Source organism: Bradysia coprophila, unplaced genomic scaffold, assembly GCF_014529535.1.
Source record: "Bradysia coprophila strain Holo2 unplaced genomic scaffold, BU_Bcop_v1 contig_94, whole genome shotgun sequence".
NCBI lineage: Eukaryota > Metazoa > Arthropoda > Insecta > Diptera > Sciaridae > Bradysia > Bradysia coprophila.
This window is the reverse complement of record NW_023504022.1, coordinates 6761181-6774661: the sequence shown is the minus strand read 5'-3', so window position 1 is coordinate 6774661 and position 13481 is coordinate 6761181. Positions and strand designations below refer to the sequence as shown.

Genomic DNA, 13481 nt, shown 5'->3' with positions numbered 1-13481 from the left:
AATCATAAAAGCAGCATTCTACTTTTTATATCTGAAAGTTTTTTTTTTGAATTTTTAATTTGATTCGATTTTTTTCCCGTACAATCGTAAACCCATGTCAAAACGAGGTTGATTTAAGGAAGGTTCATTAATTAGATTAGGTCAATAAAACTGTTGATTTTTCAAGTCTTTATTAATTTTTACGGCCTTTTCATAAGTTATGACCGTTTTCGCAAAGAAATGCTCGGGAAACGAATGTTTTGTGTGCGTCTGTTGACTCATATGAATATTATGGATGTTTATTAAGAGAACGGAATGAATATAAAATGCGATGAGAATGGAACATCGGACATACACGCACTGAAATTATTCGGTAAATTAACAAATTAATTTTATTGAAGAATCGGATCGATAAAAATATGCTTTTCCTGTCCTGTCCACCTATAATAATACAGAAATACCAATTTGCATGCAAAATTTCGATAATAAAATTGTTCCAAAATTTGCACCTGTCAATTAGTATATCAATTCGATATAATTCGCTATGAGGTACCATTTGGAACCATTTTTTTTGTTTCCTCGATTTGTCTTCTCTTTTCTCATTTTTTTTTCTCTCTGTAATCGAAGACAATAATTGTACAGCGAAATCATTTATGGTAAATCAAAAAAAATGCTTTCAAGTGCTAAATATTACTTAAAAAGTGTATAATTTCGGTATTAAGGAAATTATCCGTGCAAATCGAACGAATGGAATGAAATCAAATACGGAATAAAAAAAAATATATTTTGGGTTTGTAATGTGGATTTGTGTGTTGCAAGACGATGAAATCGAATCGATTACTAGCCCGCAGCTTCGATGCTTTTTATGAATCTTACATTTATTTTGCAGACCACTTTTTTTCTTCGCTCTTGTGGCAAATTAGATTCATATTAATTTGATGATCATTGGAAAGGTTTCAACTGGTTTGTTGCGCATTTTTTTGTTAAAGAAATTGCATTACTTGTAAGGGTAACTGAGTCCTGTTTTAATCCCAACGGCTTGAAGAGAGTCACGTTTTTTAGTTGATTTTTTTTTTCGGACAAAATGTATCGAAAAACTAAGATGATTATGAGGTCATGATGAAAACATGTGCAGATGTTCGTCAGACTACGCGTACCTCAAATCTGCAATGATTGTTCAAGCTTTCAAGGTCCACGGGATATTCAAATCACTTACTAAGTATTTGCAAAATTCTAATCTTTCAGTGATTTAAGTAGAAGTTTTAAGAAAACAATAGATTGTTTCTCTTCATACTGAGTACCAACGCAATGGAACGACTCATCGAAAAAAAATCTGAAATTATTATAGGAATCCACTCAGTGAAATTTAGACACAAGACAAACAAAACTGCTCATACGTTTCTGTACGGTTCTACCTCTACCACGCGAGTGGGTGTAACTATCTCACGCGAATGAAGACGTATTAGCACTTTTGTTTGAATGAGTGTCAGCTCAAAAACAGCTGAAGGAAATTTTTGTCTAAATTTCACTGCCGTCGACTAAATCTGCATAACTCGAAAATTAGAGAATATTTTCCTTCTCAGACTACAATCAGATCTGTTTCTTCGATCGTCGTATTTTCAGACGACTCAAATAAAAGGATTTTGTTTACCCAAAGGACCAAAATATTAATTTCTTAACAGAGCGATGAGACGATTTTGTAACATTTATAAATCAGCTGACTTTCAATACGGGCATACGAGAGATTTGTATTCCAATTTCGTAACGTCCATAAAATTAATTGATCAGAGAACGTCTATAAAATCTATTAACGCCGATTGGAATTTATATGTTTATTTACACACTACCTTTATCGTTAATCAAATAAGTTCAAAGAGTCGCACTTTTCCCGCACTTTGAGTCTTATACTTAAATGGTTACGCAGATTTTTAACATTTCACAGTAGACGGCAAGTGTAGCATTTCGACAGATACATTTAACGAATCTATTACTAGATTTGTTCCAAATATTTTCGATAATTAACGAAAAGCCTCTAAGCATAAGTTAGGGACAACGTTTTGTTTATAGTGTGTAGGAAATGAGCGACAAAGTCACGATATTTTGACACTAGATTAACCAAATCTTTTACTTCATTTGTTTTAACATGCATTTTGTTATAAAAGACGACGTTCGAAAGAGATCATTATTTAATATCGTCGTTGTTGTCGATAACAAATCTCTCTGTAAAATTCTTAGTGCTTCGTGCGTAGTAAACATAGAAAAGTGATACCAGTTTCCGTTACAGTTCGAGCAGGCACTTTAGGCACGTCGGCAGGGCTTATTATTGGAAATTTTTTAAGAATTTTTTAAGACTGTTTAAGAATTTTTGAGAACTTTTAGGAATTTTTAAGAATTTTTAGGAATTTTTAAGAATTTTTTAAGAATTTTTTGTTTTTGCTGTAAAAAGATAAATTCATGCAATTCATTTGTCAGTTACGTTTATATAATCGAACAATTCAAAATTCAATTTTATCAGATGAAGTTGTGTCTGATACGATTTCGACTGATGAAGTCGCCCCTGACATAGTGCCGACTCATCTTAAACAAGCTGGACAAAACGCTCACAAACTCAAATGAAAGCATTGTCAAAACGACAAAAAACCATTGTTAATGTTAAGACCATTTTGAGTTTGAAACTAGGCCCTACCTCTTAGGTGGGTCAGGCCGCTTGACTGACTAAATTTTCCAATAATTGCAGTCCCTTACCATTTTTAAATAAGCTGGTGTTTTCAAGAATGGTCTGTTTGCTACATCATTAATTGTGAATCTCTTTTATTTTCACTGACTGTTTAGAAAACTCAAAATTAATTTAATTTTCTGAAGAAACAAAGAGAGCTGTGAGTTGAAGGTTCAGCGAGCGATGTTTTACACCAATACTCTCTCTAGCATCCAAACTCTCTCAAAAAATCGGTTTAGGGGGGAAAATAAGTTTGAGAAACGCTGATTTTTAATATGGCTTCAAAGCAACAACAACAACACGAGCAAACAAAGTAGCAGTGATTCATAAACGTATTTACCACCTTAATAATTGTAGTTTGGTTGCTAGGGAGGGTATTGTTTACACCCAATAAATATGAGTCTACTATCTCTTGCCTACCTCTTGAATTAATTAAACTTCTCTGAATTACGGCCCTCGCTTCGCTCTGGCCGCAATATTTACACTCGTTCAAATATTACCTTTCATATGTCCTATAAGCATGGAAAAAATTCTTTTAAGAATATAATTTCACGCAAAAAGTAACTTCTTCGAACTTAGCCACCCACTGGTCGGAACCACCAGAAAACATTTTAATTTTCGTATTTAACGTTTTATGCCAATGTAGAACATTTTCAAAATATCTGTCATAAAATCCTGACTTTCAGTCAAGGAAGTAGACGAAAAATTTAATCATATTAAATGCAAAATATTTTCGAAGAATTTTTTTAGAATTTTTTGAGAATTTTTTAAGAATTTTTAAGAATTTTTAAGAATTTTAAGAATTTTTTAAGAATTTTAAAGAATTTTGAGAATTTTTAGAATTTTTTAAGAATTTTTAGAATTTTGAGAACTGAAATTCCCAATAATAAGCCCTGCACGTCGGAATAACCGGCAACGTGTGAAGTTTCATCAACAAAAAATTGATTGTGTTACAGGTTGAGTTAGTGTTTCCAAGGTTTTGACAGTTGTTCATCTCATAAATATTGTTGTCCTTTTCCAGTCACTAATGCACTAACTTTGTTGCATGCATCAACAAATGAAATGACATTAAAATGTTCTACATTTTAATTTAATCACAATGAATTCGATAATTTATGTCTCAAGAAACGATAAAACTACAAAATTATCAAATAGTCATTAAAATATGATTTAAAAAAAAGGAAGAAGAGAAGAAGAAAACTATGAAAATATAACTAAAAAAATTTACGACCGCAATAAAATATAGAGAATCTCCAAACATTGTTTGTGTGCACTAAAAAAAATATTCAATAAATTTTGATTATTGTTAATAATAGTGTGTAAGCAAATAAAGTCAAATTGCTTGTTTTGTCCAATGTTATACGATAAAAATGCTTCGTTTTATTTAAATGTGTGATTTACGGCTTTTCGCCACGGGAATCAGTTGTGCGCCTTCCCATTTAATATATTTACAATTTGTATATTAAAGACTCTTCAGTTAAAATAAATTTTATGATCATTTTATTAAATCATCTTTTTCTTGTTAATAGTCACTTAGGTTTAATGGTGCATACGGTTTTAACGTACAAAGGTATAAATATACTGGTAAGTGGTGTATATTAGATCAACTGTTCTACAGAAAATGCAACATTGCATCGTGTGAAATGGTTTTCGGGCTAGAATGTAGAGGGGAAAAAAAGCATCGACTGAAAAATTGGTATAGTTCCGTCCACGAAGTAGTTAAAGAAGAAATGACAAAACATTAAAACTTTAAATAGTTCAACTAGTTCATCCGCTGATTAGCTGCAGAAAGTCTAACTCAATAAAATTACCAGTATGTTAACTTTTCACAAACGGCAAGGCATATTACTAATATAATGACTAGGTCTGTTACCTCGTTTGATCTAAGCATTTTGAAAAGATTGATGCAAAATCTATTACGTCAATTGTTTTAACATACAACTTCTTAATATAAGTCGACATTTACCAGAGCTCAAACGGCTGATTTTGAGTCGTCTCTATCGATAACAGATGATATAGATGTCCGTATAAGGTCGTATTTAATTGGAATTATTGTAATCATTGGAAGTTTGAATCACGACTGCAAAACATTGAGCAGAATTCTTTACAGTGAGAGACTTCTTGTGTGTCATTGCCATCATTTTTCCCGTTGGTAAAAGCCATAGGAAGAAATTGTCAAATCTACAATCTATTGGTTGTAACGGAATCACTTTTTAAAGCGAGTAAATTGTGAGAAAATTGAGCATTTTCTTCAAGAACTCAAAAATGTCGTCTTTTTAATGATTTTTTCCTGCATTTTCCACAAACTTTTTGTATATGGCAATGTTCAAAATTCCAAACTCTACATTTCTTTTCGGGTTCACTTGATATTCAATAAAAAGTGTGAAAAAACACGGATTTATATCTTTCAGGATCTCAGCCCGGCACCTTAAGCTGTCTTCATCAGGGTACAAAACACTACTGCAAAACATGCTCCGGACCTCACTTTGAACACAGGTCTTTCAATGGCCCCTGCATTATGATGCAGATTAAGATGGGAGCGAAAAATTCAATTTTCACCCCTCTGTTTTGACAGTTGAGGTAGTTATATTTGATAGTTGATAGTTGATAGTTATTTATGTAACAAGTTGATAAATAGGGTTGTATTCGTCACAAGATGTTAGAGGCTATGCTTATGCTCGGTAAAGTGCACTTTACATTACTGTTTGTTACAGGGAAAATGCACTTACCGTCCACAAACATGTAAAATGTGTTACGTCACTGCTTGTAAATGCTTGTTTAGGCACGTATGATTACTCCACTCGCCTTCGACTCGTTCCGCAAACCTCACACTTGCCTAAACAAATATTTACAAACAGTGACGTAACATACTATTTCAACATACACAACATACCCCAATACACACAAGAGGTGTGTGCACGCGCGGACGAAGCCCAAGCGAAAACACACATCGAGTGTGTATTGTGTTGTGGTATTTTGAAAGATATTTTTCTGTAATAGTGAGAGTGTGTTGGTGCAATCCTTACCAACCGTTACTTTCCTTCTCGACCGTTTACTTTCCCTACCGACCAATTCATATCATAGCTCATCAATCCACTCTCACGTATACAGAAAAAGAACATTTCTCGCACGAACTGTCACCTTTGTTTTGGTTTTGAAAAATTGTACAATAGTAGTAGATTACGACATTGTTTGGAACTTTTTATTTTGCCAAGTGTGGCTTTTGCAGGCCGAGCCGAAGGGAAGAGATACAACCACAAAATGCAAAATACAAGGTGCCAAACAATTGCGGGAATTGAGTTTTAATGCTCATATCAATGAAGTAATGACTCATTTCGCGGGGAGATATTTTTTTGTTTGGTGTAGAAAAACGGTTAATCACACCTCGCGCATATGAAAAGCGTTGCGTGCACATCTGGAAGAAAATAGTAAATTCCAACTAGATCGACTAGCGGCTATGTCTCCGTTCTGGCTGAAAAGCTTCGCTCTTGTTGGAATTTCCATTTTTTTCCCTCGGTAAGAAAAAACTATTTTCTGAGAACTATTATGCTTTGTCAGCGATGGACAAACAACTACAGGTAATGGTGGAATAACCCCCATTTCCATTTTAACCACCCGTACGATTCTGCTATTATACCCTAATGTGTCTCGTAAAATGTGCTTTTTTTAGTATACTGCGCAATCGGCATTATACGGGCGAGAGAAAAAAAAGCGAAAAGGTATGTCCATTCAACAGCAAATAAATATTAAACAAATCTTTCCGGCGAGAATCGTTCTATACCTGATGGTTATACCAACGTAAAACAATATATTCGTAAAATACTCGTTAAGATATCAATTAATATGATAGATGAACAATAATTTATATTGGAATGAGGAGTATATGTCCATCATACTGTTCCGATGCGAGATCTCGCATTAGTCAGAAGAACTCACAAACAGATAATGAATAATTTTTAATTATGTATTGTTTGTAGCCAGCAATTATGGCTAATGAAAAGGTATATTTATTCAATTTCTGTGCACACCTATAACGTAATTTAAGGAATTATTTATAGATGTTTGATGCTTGCTGCATAATATTAACATTTTGATAAATTAGCTAATTTATTATGGTTTTGTGTTAGCGTTAAGTATAATTTAAATTCCGTTTTGAGATGATCCATAATAACATGCATCATAACGAAAAAGAATATGCACAGATGCATAGACCTATGAGTCCAAGGCTAAGGTAAAATTATTTGAAATGAAAGAAAAAAAACATTTGGTAAAATTAGTAAAAGAGGTTGTTTCGTATGATAATACAGATTTCTGTAAAATGACATCCAATTTAGACCAATAGACTTGAAAAATCTTGTTGAAATTATTTCTAACAAAAGACATTCGACCACTGTTTCGATCTGAGAGAAAATTTAAATACGTCTTTCGACGTTTTGCATTAATATGCAGTTCAAAAATACCATTTCTAATCAGACCATGGCGACAGTGGTACTCGATACAATGCTCTAAGAACACTATACCGATTTACACACGAACAAGTCTAGTGAATCATAGTTGAAATGAAGTTTCAACTCATCACCAAATTTGCTAACTCGTGGTCAGTCAGTGGTTTCTTTACCAAAAGCCTCCACATTTGGGCGAACCAAAGCAAAGTTTGCACATATGTTTGAACGTGAACAAATGAAAGTTTTTTCAAACCTTCATTAGCTTATTTCTCTTAAAATTGAAGTTAGACGCTATACAGTGCCGCCTTTTCTATATGGGTTAGATGGGCAAATGCCCGTGGCGCCCGTAGTGGAGCAGAAGAAAATGGCGCAAGAGGTCCTTAAAAAAAATTAGCTTTACTAAATTGGCGCCTATTTTTCCAATTGCCCGATGGCGTCCAAAGGCTAAAAGCGGCACTAACGCTATAGGTTAAGCCCTGCTCCTTGTTCCATTAGCGCCAGACATATATTTTTGCAAATTTCGTTCAATTATAGTGTCTACGAGACTGTTTTTGAAAACGAAAATTCTGAAAACTCTCGTCTCTGAATTTTTCAACTAAATCACTGTGTTTAAGACCTGACAGTGCCGCACTGGCTACCAAATGTCCCTTCAGGGAAATCGGGAAAAGACCCATAAATTCAAAAAAGGTCAATTTTTCGTATAAAAATGCAAAGGAATTCCAGAATTACCAGCATTGCCAATTCGGCACTAAGTCCTGACCTTCTGGGATATCTAAATTTCTTGAAGATAAGTAGTTCCCATAAAGTTATCTGTAAAATTAGTAGTCCTTTAGAACTTCACCCTTCAACAGTTGGTGTTTCAATTTCATTGTCTTAAAAAATGGGCATCGATGATTGATTCACAAATTAAGAATTCGTCCACTTTTTCTCCTAGAGTCTACTTCCAATGATCAGAATCCGCTCTAATATCTCCTTTACTGTCTGCTATTTTACAAAAATTGGTCACAAATGCCGACTATTTTTCATCTCAGCTTTCGACGATGAGTCGCTAAAAAGTCGTTTAGAACTCTCGTCAATTTGGGGAAAAGCCCAGGAAAATCTTGGTACTTTTTAGACCCGTACGAAGTACTGGGGTCTTATAGGTTTACGCATACGTTTGTAACACGTCGAATTGGACTCCCTGAGTAAGGGGAAACCTATTGTGGTTGTCTAGAGATGCCAAATCCGCGAAAAAAAAAATGTCCGTCTGTCTGTCCGTCTGTCTGTCCGTCTGTCTGTCCGTCTGTCTGTCCGTCTGTCTGTCCGTCTGTCTGTCCGTCTGTCTGTCTGTCCGTCTGTCTGTCCGTCTGTCTGTCCGTCTGTCTGTCCGTCCGTCTGTCCGTCTGCACGATAACTTGAGTAAAACGCATCCGATTTTGAAAATTCTTTTTTTTCCCGTTTGGTAATGTCAAAAGACAGGCTAAGTTCGAAGATGAGTGATTTTGGATCGACCCCTCCCGAGCTGTGGCCCAATAAGTGCTTTACGGGTTTTCGAAGATATCTCCGGACATTTAAACGTTAAACTTGTAAGTGATACGTCAAATAAAAGGTATTTACAATACCGATCGACAAAAAAAAAGTTTATGGAAATCGGATGACCGACTCGTGAGTTAGACCCCTTGGTGTGGAACAGGCACAGGGCGGCAAGCAGTTTTTGCTTGTAGGTCGGCCACATTTGAACATATTTCGTCTGTTTTAGCTTTATTAGATAGGTATTGACCGTACCAATCAGGGAAAAAAAAGTTTATGAAATTATGTCCGGAGCGTGAGCTAGGTCTCTTGGAGTGAGCTCTTATCTGGCTACTCGGCCGTACAGTGAACGTGGTGTATTTTGACAATATCTCGAGTAAATTTTGACCGAATTTCATGAATTTTTTTTTGTTTGAAAGGTATTAACGAATGTAAAGCGTCGGTACTATTTTCGGTTTCCTAACAAAATGGCTGCCGGCGGCCATATTGGATTTTAGTAAAATAGAAATATCTTGGGAAAAATGATACTTAGAGAGTTTCTGTTAACATGGAAATAATTTGTTATGTGTGTGGGGTTTCAGGGATTCCATATACGGACATCTATATATACCTATATACAGCTATATTGAGCTATATACAGGCATATAGAGCTATATAATAGCATATTCCTCTGTGAAATGTTTATTTACAGTGAAATATAGGTAAATATAGCGGTATATAGCTGTTTAAATAGGAATTTATGAAATTTGACTTCGTACGGGGCTGTCTATATTGCCTCCGGCAATTTAATTGTATATGATAACAAGGCAAAGAGTGGATAATGTAAGGAAGAATAGTTTTTCAGCAGAGAAGAAAATGAAGTAAGAGAAATGAAGAGTTTCACTTTAAAGGCTTTTGATACGAATAGGTGTTTCGTACGGGTCGGCGTTAGCTATGTTTTTTAATAGAAATACTAACACCTGTTCGCAAATTGCAGTATAAATGTGCGATGGACAGTCTTCTTCTTCGAATTTTGCTTTCAGCAAACATTCAGTCAACATCACTTTCTGATTCAGACACTAATTTCCGAATTCTTTGCGAAATTTTTCATTCGAATGTTGACGCGTTGATTTATATACCACACTACCAATGAACGAAACGCAACCGTGCGGTACGGTAACCACGGTAACCATCAACCATCATTTCGAAAGTGAAAAGTACCACAATCCGTGCACATATTGTTTGTCAAAACGTTTCTGTGTTAAAGTTCGATATCGAGTTCCGGCAATTCTGAGGAAATCAATTTGAATTTCCACTTTCATAGCGGACAAGACGCGATCATAATCGCGAAAATTTCATACTCCATTGAGAGAGGTTCTCAATATTTATAAAATCGGCAATTTTTAAGACATATAACCTCAATCCAACCAAGTGAAGATGCTCTGGCAGAAGCAGACAAACGGAATCTACGTAAATATTTGCCAAGAAGATTTGGAAGAGCGAATATTCGAAAGAACTCAATTCACTTTCGGTATTCCATCAGCGCCGAAAAAATCAAATGATAGGTCGGTTGCCTTCCGCAAACTGGGTAACATCCAGTTCGCCAACAAACAATGGCTGCACGCAATCAAATCGTACAACTTAAGCTTGTGCTTCGCCGAAACAGGCACGGAACACATAAGTTTGGCGTATGGTAACCGGTCCGCATGTTTCCTTCAGTTGAATATGTTCGACGAATGTATTGCCGACATTGAATTGGCGATCAAAGCCGACTTTCCGGCGCGATTGTTGCCGAAATTGGAGAAACGGAAAGCTCATTGCTTGGAGCAGATTCAGAACGATGTTGGTCGGTCAGATGAATTCAAATGTCAGCTGAGCTTTGAAGAGAATCCCAACTATCCCGGTATGGCCAATGTGCTGAAACTTGAAGTAAGTGAGAAATACGGTCGACAAATTACCGCGACCAGCGATATCGGCACCGGTAAATTTCTTATCGCAGAGAAGGCTTTTCTAACGAAAAGCGATGGAAAATGCAATCGATGCGACACCTGTTGGAAGAGCAATGTAAATTTGGTTCCGTGTTCGCGATGTTCAGATGCGTTGTTTTGCAGTCAATGCAAAGAGAACAGTCAATGCCACAATATTCAATGCGGCATGCGCGTAGTCGACAACGAGTCCATCAACGACCAACAAATGCAGCTCGTACGTTCACTGTTGATGGGTATCTTTGAATTTCCCAACGTCGAAATGTTACGGCAGTTCGTCGAACAGGCCGTGCAGAGCGATCCGAACGAAATACCGGAATCGTTACGTGACACTAAGGCTAAGTATCGAGCATTTTTGAAATTGTCATTCGACCGCAAAACGATGCTGAAGGAATCGTTTCCCACCCAAATCTGTTTCGTTTACAAGACATTTCTGAATCATCGTGCCATCAGACCGAAATTTTCAACGAAACAACACCGACGATTCCTGATGCACTTGATTGGCCATCATCTTTGCGTCGTTCAGTGCAACACCGGCGCTCTGATGTACAACGCTGAGTCACCGTTCAGCATATCGCAGGCAATGACGGAAAATCTGTCCCCCATTGTCAGCTACATCAACCACTCGTGCGTACCAAATCTGTGCATCATTGCGTGCGACGATCGAAACGTTTGCATATCTCTGCGACCAATCAAAACCGGTGACCAACTGTTTGTGACTTATTTCCGAAACGATTCGCTGAAGCACTGCACGGCCGATCGGCAAAAGTTTCTACGAGACATCTGCGAATTCGACTGTGATTGCGAGAGATGCGTGGTGACGTCAACGGTGCCACAGGAATTGATTGATGAACTGAAGATGGACGTTCGGTATCAGTATGTGCGAAAGTATGGCAGGACAAATGGTTGCTGTGGGCGCGATGCTCGAGTTTTGTATTTGTGTTCTTGCAGCAAGACCTTCGGTCGGGATGCAAAGAAGATCCGAGACAATTGCGTACCGTTGCTGGATAAGTTTGGTCAAATCAAGTGCGCACCGGAATTGGATTTGATTGCAAAATCTTTGGAGGATGTTTTGATCGATCAATTTGAGCACTAGACGCTACTCAGTTTCGGACATTTGTTTCTTCCATTTTTTGTTTTGTTTTTCTAATCTTTGGAAAGAATTTTGTGATTGAGTCATAAAAATGTGTGGCGCCGTTCTGTTTTCTTTTTCAATTTTAATGAGACGACTTATGTATTGTTACAGTTAGGGTTACCCAGGTTGTATTTACTTGCAGAAATAAAACCAATTTCTTTGAACTTAAACTCTCAGCTTTCTGATTTCTTATCTCTATCCGATTTTAAATCAAATTTGTTTGGGAAATGTTCATGCGCAAAGAGTGAATCACGGAGGGGCTGAACAACTTTTTATCGAAAAGTTTGCGAACTTCGGATATTTCTATTGTAAACTACTAAATATGGGCATCGGTGTAAAGCTGAGGTCCTCCACATTCATAATAAGAAAACAATTTAATCAAATAACTGCATTAGTCAGGTCACAGCTTTCATCAAAGTTCACCTAGGCTCCCTAGATTTTGAGAAATTTTCCTGAGGTAATATTTTCGGCCGTTTATCATCAAATTTTTTGAAGTTAATATTTGCCCCAGGAGTATTTGACCTCAGCTTTCCAACGAACCCATACACGGCTGTGTCCTCACCACTTTGAGTAACTGAAATCCGGACTAGGAAACCCCATTTTTCGACTTTTGGCCACTTACAACCAGCCAGGTAAGGAAGATCAAAAATATCTGAGACTGGTTTTGGGGCCTAGGCACCAAGGCCTAACTAGGCACATATAAAAAAGTCCCGTAAAAAATAGCACCGATTTCGGTCAGTCGAAATTCAAAAGAATCCCTCACGCTACAAATTTAGGATAATAGTATTTTACTTTACTAGTGAGGTAATGTGGCCTTTCCCTCACTGGTGAAGACCCTTTCCCTCGCTCGTAAAGTAAAACGCCATACTTTACACGTGAAATAATTTGATATCTCGTATATCACGTTGAGTAAAAGTACTTCGGGCTAAAGCCCTCGGATACTTTTACTCATCTGGATACGAGATATCAAATTACTTCTCTGGTATAGTAATGTACTATTACATGACTAGGGATAAAAGGATGAAAAGTAGAGTTTTCGTGTGAATTTTGTTGATCCGAGGCGAAGCCGAGGTCAATAAACACACAAAAACGAGACTTTGCACTTTTATCCCGAGTTATGTTGGATTTTACATGCTTTACATGTAAAGTACGGTTTTCGACTCATGTAGCATGTGAAAAATGTAAACTCAATCTACGCGTTTAGTGGTATGGTTTGTAGCGCTCCATAAAAAAACGGTCGAATCCGATATTTTAAATGTTTGAATTCCCACATTCAAACGCTGATATCTCGGTTCTTCTTAAGCCAAATCGCCAAATCTTCAGGTGATTTTTTTAACTTTGGAAACAAGCGGTCTCCGATTTTAATGAGTGATAGCTCGTTGGATTCGTCTTTCAATTCTAGGTAACACGTGTGTTTCACTTTTTCTTAAAAAAAATTGTTTTCTTTGAAAAGCGCTCAAAAGTGAAGACATGCCAGAGGGTACCGAAAACAGTTTTTCGACAATAACTCAAGAAAAAACTATTTTAAATTGTTGTAATGTTGTACGATTGTCGGCCTTGAAAAGACCTACAGGTGGAGTATACGCACCGCTTGGTGCTAGTTGATCCACTAGAGTTATGACTAGAAATATAGTGAATGTTCGGAGAGTCCGCCTTTTCTGCAGCTTCGATGTACCACGGAGCTGAGTATGGGGTGTTGTAGCTGGCATCACCCACTATCGTTGCACATATAA

General features: G+C 36.6%; 1 protein-coding gene across 1 annotated transcript; it reads left to right on the top strand.

The window, feature by feature from the left end:
* The first annotated feature begins 9827 nt into the window (after window positions 1–9827).
* Window positions 9828–11907, top strand: LOC119085169 (SET and MYND domain-containing protein DDB_G0273589-like). Its single transcript, XM_037195466.1, has one exon. It carries the CDS (start codon window positions 10066–10068, stop codon window positions 11707–11709), a length of 1644 nt encoding a protein of 547 aa, XP_037051361.1. The 5' UTR covers window positions 9828–10065; the 3' UTR covers window positions 11710–11907.
* The last annotated feature ends 1574 nt before the right edge of the window (window positions 11908–13481 follow it).

What these genes read in the sequence shown, in the direction of transcription:
- LOC119085169 (XM_037195466.1), top strand. Translation starts at nt 10,066, where the DNA reads ATGCTCTGGCAGAAGCAGACAAACGGAATCTACGTAAATATTTGCCAA.